The 12,817-nt window shown below is 44.8% G+C and overlaps 1 protein-coding gene across 3 annotated transcripts; it reads left to right on the plus strand.

Moving 5' to 3' along the window:
• The first annotated feature begins 2,482 nt into the window (after positions 1-2,482).
• LOC125740699 (clavesin-1-like) lies at positions 2,483-9,159 on the plus strand. Of its 3 annotated transcripts, none has more exons than XM_049012218.1 (6): positions 2,483-3,278; positions 3,931-4,466; positions 5,419-5,593; positions 6,453-6,563; positions 7,334-7,566; positions 8,625-9,159. In XM_049012218.1, the coding sequence occupies exons 2-6, from the start codon at positions 4,039-4,041 to the stop codon at positions 8,701-8,703; spliced, it is 1,026 nt and encodes a 341-aa protein (XP_048868175.1). In that variant the 5' UTR covers positions 2,483-3,278; positions 3,931-4,038; the 3' UTR covers positions 8,704-9,159. The 3 variants fall into 3 exon arrangements, with proteins under 3 accessions (XP_048868175.1, XP_048868177.1, XP_048868176.1); XM_049012220.1 differs by having other exon boundaries at positions 2,483-3,175; XM_049012219.1 differs by having other exon boundaries at positions 2,483-3,047.
• Positions 9,160-12,817: the final 3,658 nt, after the last annotated feature.

The following is a 12,817-nucleotide window of genomic DNA, read 5'->3' on the forward strand; positions in this document are numbered from 1 at the left end:
GGTTCGATGCCTCATTTAAAGGTCATCACTTTGTTGGGGCCGGACATGTTCATCCATTCTCCTCATCGTTCTATCCTGCTCCTCTACAGGCTGGATGACAGTTTAACACGTGAAGCACAAACACGTCGCTGCCCTAAAAGTGGATCCTCCTGCCTTCTGATGGACGCGGTCAGCGGGATTCTGGGATATGTAGCAAGGTCACCTTTTTCAGCTTCTGAGATAAGCATCGTGACGACTGCTCAGTTGAATTGCAAAGCGACAACGTGGATTGATTCTTCAAATGTGACTTGACGACAGAGATCACGACGGCTGTGTTTTGTTGACAAGCCGCTGCATGCGTGTGTGTCCCTGGTGATGAGTCCTGGATGTTCTGCGTTTCTTTTGCCTGTTTAGCCTAATTAACCTCGACATCTGTTCCGTGAGGAAGATGCCCTCCCACACATGATATTGCGCTCAATGTGAGTCAAAGCTAAATGTGAATAACACAGAGCAGAGCAGTCTGTCTCTGGATCAAATGATTCAAGGTTTGGGTAGAAGTGAGCGGTTCAAAGACACAGAGATGTAGCCAAAGGTTAACTAAGTCTTACGTAGGGTATTGCTGTTGCACCAATGAGGGTAGTTACCGTGACTACTTAAATTTTTTTCTTCAGCTCTCTACAATGTCAGTGTTTTTTCCTTTCAATATCCAAAAAGATATATAATTAAACATGACCCATTACTGTGCAACTCATACAGCTATAGATTAACACAAAGAGGTAGTGTGTCTAAGTAAAATGGGAGTTTTAATTACACAAAAATGTTCGGAGGGCAGAACGAAAAATGATTGGTTTAGACAGATAACCAGTTAGATTGGAGGTTGGTCCAAGCAACTAGAGGACGCAGGACCAGCCAATCAGATGTCCTGCTCCCACTTCTTGTAGTTCCTTTCATGGGGCCCCAAATCATGGATACCCTGGCAGATTCAGGCGGCCCCTGAATATGAATAAACAGGGGTGCCATAAAGGGAGGGGGGAGAGTTAGGATGATCACAAAGGGCCACTGAGTGACAAGGGGCCCTAAAAAAATTTAATTGGATTGGACTGGGTTGGGGGCTCAATATAATATGCTTTCATGTGCCTGCAAATCATTAGCATGGCCCCTGATGAAAATTAATAACATATACGTACATTCTGTAAATTGTACTGTGAGTGACACCTCACACATTTCAAGTAAATGAAAGACAAGTCTTTGCAAGACATTTTGATATAACCTATCCGGGTAATTTTCATAAATGCATTTTAGGTGTACGAATAGCCTAAGATTGTTTGTCTTCGAGACAAAGTTATTATTAATGTATTCCAAATTAAAAGCGATACACCAACCCACTCCTAATACGCAGCCAGAGTTATCCATCTTCAGGGAAGCTTGAATACTGCACTCTGGTGATGCCGCAAGACAAGAGCTCAGGCGCTCGTGCTTCAATAGTCCGGTCGCTGAGTAACACAGTGATAGCACAGCAGATGCTTGTGACCAACATCCAAGTTATAAGACTAATTCACCAATAAATGATCCTCCCCCACCCCCCTCTCACACACACAACCACGCACGCGAAAAAAATACTCCGTGTTGTCTTACTCGCAAAAACGATCGCATTTATTTGTCAATGAACTTCGCTAGAATGTATACTGTTGTACCGACTTCACCGTGTACATACCATGAAAAAAAGTTGCCAGTTGGAAATGTTCGCTTGGATCACTGTCGACTAGCATTGGGTTCTGCCAGAGACCTTTCCGTGACCATGTGCAGACACTGTGGGGGAAGGGGACTTATTAGTGACAGACCTCCGCCCAGCCATGCACAACTGCGCATGTTTGCCGTATACTACTCAAGGTGAATCCCAATGCTTAGCAAAGACCCCCATTTTATCAATAACATGATACCACACAAGACTCGTGTGATCGGTGCACATAAACGCTCTGATTTCCACCGGCTTTGTTAACGAGTCAGCCTCCCGGATTCGGGAAAGCACCTGCAGATGGATAGCATCGAAGGATAGCAATTTAACGGAGGATTATTCAATGCATCCCTGGGGAGAGTAACCTCGTCGGCCGTAATCACGTCAGTGCTCCACGGGATTAAAATGATCGCTGGACAGGCGCACAAAATGAGTCCAGCTGTCACACGGCATGTCGGTCACAGCTGGGCGAAGCCTGGGTGTCTTAAAACATTAATGAATCTGCTTAATAATTACCACAAGGCTCCGCCAGCACATGGGGAATAAGGGAGGTGGAAGCGAAGACAGCGCTCGGCACGGTCCCCAGTGTCCCTCCTCTTATATCCTTTTGCTTTTGTATTGATGTAATCTCCCTACTTCTTTACGTTATCAATGGAAATATATTAGCCTCTTTTTTTCTTTCATTTTTTTTGCAAATTAAATGATTTGGCATTTTAAACAAAGATCATTTCTCTTGTTTTTCTTAAGTTCTTCTTCTGAGTCATCCCCACCGTATTATAGGAGAGAGTGTAAACTTACCTGGATACAGCGACACACAAGCTGACCTTCATTGCACATAAAAGGCAGCAGAAGGTAGAGCCCGAAACCAGTTGCACTTCTCTGAGCACGCTACACAGTATACGTATAATCTGTTTTCCTTCATTATATGAAATGAATCATTTGGATTCAGGGGATATTTCTTAAACATCTTCGGTTTTTTTTTCTAATACCTGAAGGAAAATAACTGGTCTCCCAGCATCCCCAGATCCACGACGAAATCAAACACGCAAATGGGAGCAGACCACTAAATCAACATTTTTCACGCCTGCTTGAGCATCCGAATCACGCCAGGGCACGAAGAATCACGCCGTCCTTGAGGAGCATTGCAATAACATGAATGGGATGCATAATCGTTTCCTACAGAGACGATACAATGAAACAATCGCGTTGAGCTGTGGCATGTAATTATTCTAGGACGGGGGCTGGCGCCGGGACACACAAGCCTTGTCTGAGGGGGGAGCGGAGCTGTTCAGCACCATTCCGGGCGGACAGCTCACTCAGGCTCCGCATCCCGGTAATAATTTCCGCTTTCCTCCTTTCTGCTCTGTGTCGGATCCTCCAGGAGAGATCAGGACCCTTTTCAGGAGATACAATTCCCGCAATACAAAGAAAAGTTGCTGAATCGACCACGGGACACTTACGGTTAAGTGTATTTTCAGAGCTGCAGGAGAAAATTTAAATGCACCATGTGCCGTTTTGTCAAATGGGCTCCTAGTGTAGTAGCTACGGTACTGAAAAGGACACGGTAGGTACCAGGTACCGCGGACTGTGTGTTACGACTTAGCTTGTCATTTAATATTATTACTGCTGCTCTGCTTTCTCTTTAATTAATTTTGCTTATCGAATGTAATTTTGCAATACCTAATATAGCCTAACTAAACACTGATATTGATTTAGTAATGATAATGCAATGGAACACCATATTTAGAAGGAATAATAGATACTTTACGCTACAGAGTACAACTGCATGCGTGGAAGAGTTGCACAATTATTAAACGTATTTTTATGATAGAGTAAAATATTTCACGTGGGATTGCAGCTTACGTGGAGAGTGGTTAAAATGGGCGCTCTTCCTTCAGTACCGCGTTAGGTGAACATCAGAAGGTCACCGGAGTGACAGGAAAAAAGGTTGCATCGGGAGAACATTATGAACCTTAAAGATAGTCCAGATCGCTCACGGTATTTTCAATAACGTATCAGTATCTCAGAGGACTTAACACCAGCCTTTGTATAAAACGTGAAAGAATTACTGAAAAACTGAGTGCCTTAATTGTAGTAACGTTTTTTAAACTGATGATGAGTTGATGAGGCGTATCGATACAAATACGTACGTGTATTTATGTACCTATTTTTAATGTGTTATCATTTCAGTCATTAACATTTGTTGCCTTTTTTAGGTAAGGGACACAGTAACAGAACCTACGAGGTCTAGAGAGATCACTTCAGCTATGTTTGGAAACTCGAGCATTTGTGGATTTTAGTGCGAAATCCCGGGACCCATTTCCATGGCAACGGTTCACGTGGACTTGACCATCACAAGCGGCATGAACCACCTGCACGGAGGCCTGAGCTCTGGAACGACGGAGAAAGCTCGCCTGGAGCTGAGCGAGAACCCGGACACACTTCACCGGGACATCCAGCAGGTCCGGGACATGATCGTCACCCGCCCCGACGTGGGTTTCCTGCGCACGGATGACGCATTCATCCTCCGCTTCCTCAGAGCCCGCAAGTTCAACAAGATCGAGACCTTCAAGCTTCTGGCCCAGTACTTTCAGTACCGCCAGCAGAACCTCCACTTGTTCCAGAGCTTCAGGGCCGATGACCCAGGTATCAAGCGAGCCCTGATGGACGGCTTTCCAGGGGTGCTAGGGGCACCAGATCAGAACGGCCATAAAATCCTCCTCCTTTTCGCTTCCAACTGGGACCAGAGTAGGTAAATGTTCAAACTTCAATCCCATTATCACCTCCTTTGCAGGCCTTTGTGTAACAAGACCTTTGCAAGCATTGTTGTTGTGGATGAAGGACCCAAAAGACCAGTCACTAGTGATTAAGGAGATGAACTTTGGAGTAGGTGGTTTTAGTCTCTGGATGGCTCCTCATAAAAGGTGGTTACCCTAAATCATTTATTAAATTAGCTAGCTTTGGAGTGTGTAATATCACTGAGGAATTATATATCAATTTGCCATTATTTATGATTACTAAGACAATGCTAATATTTTTATGTAAATAAAAGATACACCAAAACCACATGGACTGAAGTGGTTGGAGTTCGGAGGGCAGAAAGAAAAATTGGTTCAGAGAGATAGCCTTAGCCTCAGATTATAGAGGAGGTGGGTCCAAGTAACTAGACGAGGCCAGACAAATTAGTTGGCCTCGCCTCCTCTAGTTGCTTGTACCCACCTCCTTTACAATCTCATTGGTTATCTCTCTGAACCAATCATTTTTCATTCTGCCCTCAGAACATTTTTGTGAGCAAAACTCCCGTGAGCGAAATGGTCATACATGGATACCTGGTAATTTTAGTTATTAATTTTTAATTGTTAGGCAAGCCAGAAAAACAGTAAAATATTGAAGTAGCCTCTTCCCAGGTCTGCGAGTCAATGGTTGTTTTTTGTTTTTACCCCCTGCAAAGACTTTGACTTTTTGGTCCTTGTTTTCCTAGTCCATGGTTTCTTGAAAATGTCAGATATGTGAAGTAATTGACAAACAGGAATAAATATTAATCCATTTGCTGCTTAAGTGTGGTCTGTGGCTACAACCTGGGCACCCTATGACCATATAAAGTATAAAGCTTATTAAAGGCAGGTGTGGAGGGCTGCAGGTTGGCCAAGAGAGAAGTCGATGCTTCTGCACTAACATCGAGCTGGCTCTCGTATATTCCACAGGAGCTCATTCACAGACATCTTGCGGGCCATCTTCTTGTCCCTGGAAGTCCTGATTGAGGACCCCGAGCTGCAAATAAATGGCTTCATTCTCATCATCGACTGGAGCAACTTCACATACAAGCAGGCATCCAAGTTGACTCCGGCCATCTTGAAACTTGCTGTGGAGGGACTGCAGGTGGGTGATATATGTAGGCTATTTAGGTCTACAGATAGGACGTATCAAAGCCCTTTGTGACATCACTCAATGGGAATACTTGCAGATGTTCGGAGATAGCGGCCTAATAGGGATACTGGTAGAGATCCCTACTGAAATGTGGATATACCTCCTGATGCATATCAGAACCAGCTTTCCCGATGATTGTGATTTCTTATCTGAACAGGAGGTGGCATTAGGCTCACCAGTAGATTCCCTGAGCTGACTTGCATCTCTGAAATTGGGATCTTCTTAATTTTTTATTTTTTTTGCCAAATTTGTTCTCCTGCTAAGGCAGGTTTTCTGTCACCGAATTCACAGAGGGACAGTATCGGGGCGAGGGTCGTGGGGGTGGTGGGATGGGGGTGGTGGTATGGGATGTTTTTTCTTTGGACCTCATTTGGCCGGGCTCCGAGTCCCCTGGAAAATCAATAGGCTGGTCCGTGCTTATCTACACCCAAGACCTGGCCTGCTGGAAGAACCAATCTAACTGGCCTTAAAAAAACCTTTCCAATAAAAAAAAACCCTCTGCTAGCACTTTTTGAAAATGAATGTAATATGCATAAATAGCCAGCGCTGTCCTCGTGATTTCATAGGGTGTCCTTCAACGCATTCTTATGCCCTGCAGTCTGGTAGCTGGTTTCCACTCCGAAGTCTATTTCCTTCTCCATTAAAAATCATTACTTTCAAAATCTGGCCTAGTGTCCAGTATATACAGCGATAAAAACTTCTATACATTAGCGAATGAACGGTAATGAAGCGGTAACGATGATAATTGCGCCGAATCAGAGTGCCTGACCTCTGTTCGATTCACTGGTGGCCCCCATTTCATCACTCGCAGGACAGTTTCCCTGCCCGCTTTGGTGGAATCCACTTTGTCAACCAGCCGTGGTACGTCCACGCCCTGTACACTGTCATCCGGCCCTTCATCAAGGACAAGACCAGGAAACGGGTAACGACACCTTCCTTAGTGTTACTAGCTGCTCTGGGTTTGCTGAAGAATTATCATCTTACATGTAGACACAAACAATAAATAAGTAACTTTATAAATACAAATGTATGGTCATATATAAATAAAATGCCAATTGATGTAAAATGACGAAATAATCGACAACAAAAGCCACAGAGAACTGTGCAGTGCTTTGGTCTCCTCCCTCTTCCCCAATCAGTCGTCATTCTGCCCCTCTTGCATCTCCACCTTTGCTGCGTGATGATGCTTATTGAGCTGCTATACTGTGACCATCTGCTCCTCCTTAGCCAGTAGGATAAAGAGTTTGGTTTTTTAAGTGAAGCTGCTGCACTGGACATTTGGTTGTGAAACTGGGGGACGAATGTCTCTCCGTAGCGTTTGTATTTGTGATGGGAAGTGCAGTTTTCCTAGTCATCTTGTCACAGTAGCTTCACGGCTGTTTCCAGTGGTGATTGCAGCTGTTGCGTGTTCGCCGGTCACCACTGCCTGGACGCCATCGTTGTAGATGATCTCGTAAAAGATCTGCCCGCACTTGGCATTCTGGACCCTCGACACATTATGAGAATGATGCCCTTTCTCTTTCTCTCAAGCATCACTTAGTGATCAAGGGTCCAACATGTTTTATTTACATCTTCGATTGCAAATCCGGCCTGAAACATGAAACTATATGACATGAATTGTAAATCAATAGTAAACATGTCTCCTGACACATCACGTGCGTCTTTACCCACCCGCCCCATGAATCCTTGCAGATTTTTCTCCACGGCAACAACCTGAACAGTTTACACCAGCTGATTTACCCAGAATGCCTGCCGTCCGAATTCGGGGGAACCCTACCGCCATACGACATGGGGACTTGGGCCCGAACGCTGCTGGGCCCAGATTACGACGATGAGATGGAGTACACGCACACGTACCACGCGCCACATGTGGGAGGCTCCCTCTGCACCTCCCCCGTGGACGATTCTGAGAGCGTAGTGAGGAGGTGAGATATTTACCTCCGCACACGCGGACCGTGAGGTGTGACATCTCATGAGCATGACGGTGTGTACCTGTAAACCAATAATAATGTCTGTAATGAGTCATGTGACTTTACAGGAGTAAAAGTTAAACATTGCTTCAGATTAACTGTTAAGTAATGCAGCAGCTGTTACAGCACGTTATAATATTTATAGTAATTAGGTTATTATATGTGTGTGTGTGTGTGTGTGTATATATATATATATAAATAAATTGCTAGGCTTATATCCCATAACAGTGAATCGCAGTTTCACTTAACAGAACTGAAATTTGGTCCGATGCCAGATTCCTCGGGCTCAGAGAGAATTAATGGCTTACAGCTGTTGACACGATGAAGATTTTGCGGGGTTTAGCTGCGTCTGGGAGAGGATTTCACGTTCCATATTTGTTTTGACGCGAATCGAAAGGCTGCGCGTTCCGTCAGACAGCAGCCGCGATGTTTGGTCAGTGTCGCCGCGGGTCTGCTGAGAGCCGTCGTTCTGGGAGCTCAGTGGTCGAGGGACGGAGCTCACAGTGGCCGCATCTAAGCAGGTTGTTTAACAACCGGGATGCTGACGGGGGTGTAAGCCTGGGGTCTGCAGGGGTGGCCCTCCCTGGAAAGGGTTGCTGTCCTTCAGACCAGGCCAGGCCGTCTGTCTTGCCCCTTTAATCAAGGACGGCTTGGTGCAGGCAGGTTCCTCACTAACCGCCATCATGCACCCCACCTCTCCACCACCTTCTCTGATCCTGGCATCTGTTCCAAGGACAGCTCTACCTCCATGAGCCAGTCTAGAAGTCTCCACACTTCCTCTGGCTCAGACTGTGAGGTTCAGACTGTCCTGGTGGGACGCAGGGCAATGCTGCTATATATTACAGCACAGCTCAGATTATTAACCTCCCTGCCTTGAGTGAGCCGGTGACCGAATGACTTGCACAATGCAATAAGCTGCGTTTGATAGATGGCAACCAAAAACTTCCAGTAGCTAATGGAGGAATATGTCCTGAAGACTCATGGGGGGGGGTGTCCTCTTCCTCCTCTCACAGGTCCCAGTCTGCTCTGGAACCCGAGATGCTGAAACTCGGCAAGGGAGCCATCACGCGGCCCTTGCTGGCTCTGGACTGAGCACACCTGAAGGAGGCCTCATTACTCCGCTCGCAGTACATGTATCACTCCGCCCACAGTGGCAACAGCAGGCGGGGACCAACCGGACCTTTATTCCTACACATTCAGCAGCTGTCACCTTCCACTCCCATTTACAGCCATCCAAAAGGATGTAACCCGTTTCGCTACAAACAGGGAAATTTATTCAGTGCATCAAGGTTTATAATTAACCTATTGCATATTTGTACTGTATGTCTGTATTAAGGACACTGTATATTCAATAGTGCCATCTCTGTTCCCAGATCAATACTTAGGGCTCAGTGTCCACAGAGGAATGTCATCAGATTGAATGTAAAAATAAATCAAATACAGCCACAGAATATGGACAAGCAATTAAATGTAGCTGTTTTGGTGTTTATACAGTATGGGGATGGACCCCTACATGTTTCCAAATCCATAAATAATGTTTATTGTTAAGTGTTTGTTGTTTCTGTCATAAATTTGAGAATGTTTAGTAGCTGAAGTATTATGCCATATTTTTCTGTTTTTATTTTGTTTACAGTTACTGGTAACACTTTACTTAAAGCACTCATGTATAATGCATTATAGATACCTTCATAATGCATTATAATTCTATACATTCATAAAGTATTATAAACACAGCTATTTATAAAAAGGCACAGTGCATTATGAAGGTTCTGTGAAGTTGTAATCTATAATGCACTATAGATAACTTTATAACGCAGTACAAAGTATCCTTAATTGCTATACTGACCATTATAATGCATTATGAAGGGATCTATAGTGCATTACAGATGAGAGCATGTTCAGCCATGAGAAACATGGCTATAATGCATTATGCCTCTTTATAAATAGTTATAGCTGTATTTATAATACTTCATGAATGCATTATAATTCATTATGAAGGTATGAATAATGCATTGTGATGACTACGTGTTACCCATTTACTTTACAGTTAGGTGTCTGAAGGATCAAAGTTGAAAGACACTTTTTTAACTGTACACATCAAACAGCAGACTGAACAGATACAGGGTAACTTCCGCTAATGTGCAGGCCTGCGTTTAACACATCACTCACAGCAATAAGATTTCATTACGAAGAAACAAAGATTTAAGAATTAATCTATTTCTGGAGAAAAAATAATGCAAAAATAAATTACAAAAATAAATGATTGCTATTAAAAATGTTTTACGTGGGTAATCATTCACATGGTTACTCTAAAAAGGGAGGTACCATTTTTATGTATTAATTGAATTGTTGAATGAATTGCATGATTAAATTAAACAAAATGTGTTAGCTGATGACTCCATCATTTTCAGTGCTAAAGAGTTGAAATGCGCCTGTTGATGTCTGAAAACTTACACATTGCCCTTTTAATAAGACAAAAATCCCATTTAGTTAATTCCTTGTGAAATAAATTAGAATCGAATTTACTTGGGATTAATGAATTAGTTGTAGTGGACTACAAACGTAAAACAATTAATGGGAAAAACGGGTATTGGTCGTATTCATTTAAAAGGCAAAATGTTAGAGACAGCTTTACAGTCAGAGAAATACCACAACTTTAATTTTGCTTATCATTAGGGACACGTTACTTCGAAACTTTCAGCATCCTGTGGTTATTTATTCCATGCTGTATTCCATCAGCACACGAATGTTAATTAAGATCTCTGTTGGAATGGGGGGGGGGCAGTGATGCCCATGACCTGAGAGGCCTGCAGCTTGACACCTCCTACCCCCCCCCCCCCCACCCCCGTGGCGCTGTGGAGCTCTGCTCTGCACTCAGCTTGTGGAGCCACCCCAGGCACAGCAGGAATCTGCTGACGGTGACACTGGTAGGCCTGCACAGCATTTCTCCAATACAGCTAACGAGGCGTTTTGTCTGCCCTTGAAGCAGATCGCGCCTCCCTGTAGTTCCTGCGCTGTCATGCCTCGATGTTGGCGTGCCTCTCCGGCGTCCACATTTATAAGTCACGCTCTTGTTTACCAGCATCCTTTACCTCGTTTTCTCCTAGCGCTACCAGGCAGCATGAATTGAAGTCCTTAGCATTCAGCGGGAAGGACACAGAGATGGGTCCACACTCCGTTTAATGCTCACAGTGATTTTAAGGCATAAATACACTTTGCACATTTGTCATTCGTGCTACTTGAGTTACCCTCGGCCTGTGCGCAGACACATGAGCGGGATAATCTGTCTGTAAAACTACACAACCCACACAACGGACTGTAAGATAAGTTCTACTTTTCTTTCCTGCCCTCTAAGGTGCTGTCACAGAGTTATTTAAGCTATCCTGGGATACAAACATGCCACAGGACATTGAGGCATGGACAGGTATACTGAAATAGTTATCTATTTAGCGCCAAGAGTGTACCGTCAAAGATGAAATGTAAAATTATATAGTTGGCCGTCTGGCCATTACGGGGATGCCAACCGTCACGCATCAGGCGTGACACTCACACTTTCTGACTTTCAGCCAAGAAATCTTACGGCAAATCGATATTATTCCATTGTAAACCTAAAATTAGCTACGTCAGAAATGTTGGGGTAGTTTGCAAACCCTACAGACTATTTACAGGGTAATAAAAGAGTTACATACATGTCCATGCGTGTGCAGACCCACCTCGAATTGAAAACCTCACGCCAGCCAGCTGAGCAAAGTTGGAAACCATGCCATTATTAGTCAGTTATCCTGGTCAAAATCATCAGAGTACACCTGGGGCAGGATGCCAGTCTATTACAGGGCACAAGGCAGGGGCACACCTGGGGCAGGATGCCAGTCCACCACAGTATACGTTAATATACTATCAATAAAAAGTGTTGATTATGCTGGACATACATCCCAGTTCTTATCCCTGGGATTTGTGCCATTTACCAGCAGGAAATAACCTGTAAATTTAAAGGAAGCAGCAGTGGGTACTCTGGGCTATAATTTAAATGCACCCAGTTTTATCAGGGTTTGTCAGAAACACTCCATGGACTGAGTAAACAAATTAATCACAGCTAATTTAGAGCTCAGCCGGAACCGAAAGCAGCATGACCTTCTGGGCAGAGAAGCCTGGATTTGCCCACCAAAGCCTGGAACTCTCCGCAACTCTGCCCAGGACCTCAGGTTTCTGTTTGCCACAAGATCGTTTAGAGGAACGGTACAGGGCAGCGGCTGGACATGATGACGAACGAAGGCTGACTAGACGTGACGGGGCCCAGAGCAGACACTCGCGGAAACTCCCCGGCGAATGAGCGGATGTCCGCAAGGCAAACACGTGGACAGCAGCCTGTCACTGTGCGTCGACTCCAGAAAATCACTCACACAAGCTTTTACAACAGATCAACTTGTCTTTTTGGTCAATGCAAATCTGAGTCTTCTCTGGTTTAAGCTGATCTACAATAGTCACCCGCAGACTCATATAGTCATGAATAATATAGACTGCTCTATATTGCTTGACATTAATTTGATATTCACATTTATTTTATTTAGCACTTTTTTTTGACACAAATAGCACATTACAAACGCAACGCTGTCAAGGAGTCGACTAGTGCAGCTAGGCTGAGCTTCTAATGAATGCCCAGGTACAAATGTAAGCCATCCATCCATCCATCCATCCATCATCTTCCGCTTATCCGAGGTCGGGTCGCGGGGGCAGCAGTCTCAACAGGGAAGCCCAGACTTCCCTCTCCCCAGCCACTTCATCCAGCTCCTCCGGGGGAATCCCGAGGCGTTCCCAGGCCAGCCGAGAGACAAAGTCCCTCCAACGTGTCCTGGGTCTTCCCCGGGGCCTCCTCCCAGTGGGACATGCCCGGAACACCTCACCAGGGGGGCGTCCAGGAGGAATCCTGACCAGATACCTGAGCCACCTCATCTGCTTCCTCTCAATGCGGAGGAGCAGCGGCTCTACTCTGAGTCCCTCCCGGATGACCGAGCTCCTCACCCTATCTCTAAGGGAACAAATGTAACAAGACAGAAAATCTTCCAACAAAGCAAGAACCCAATAAAACAACTATTGAAATCAGCAGCAAGCGTGACATTAAAGTGTAACACTCAGGGAGCATGGCGGTGTCAGCTAGTGCAGGTGTTCCAGGAGCAGATTGGTCTTGAGGCGTTTGAGTGACAGAATC

The sequence above is a fragment of the Brienomyrus brachyistius genome, chromosome 4 (genome assembly GCF_023856365.1).
Source record: "Brienomyrus brachyistius isolate T26 chromosome 4, BBRACH_0.4, whole genome shotgun sequence".
Lineage (NCBI taxonomy): Eukaryota > Metazoa > Chordata > Actinopteri > Osteoglossiformes > Mormyridae > Brienomyrus > Brienomyrus brachyistius.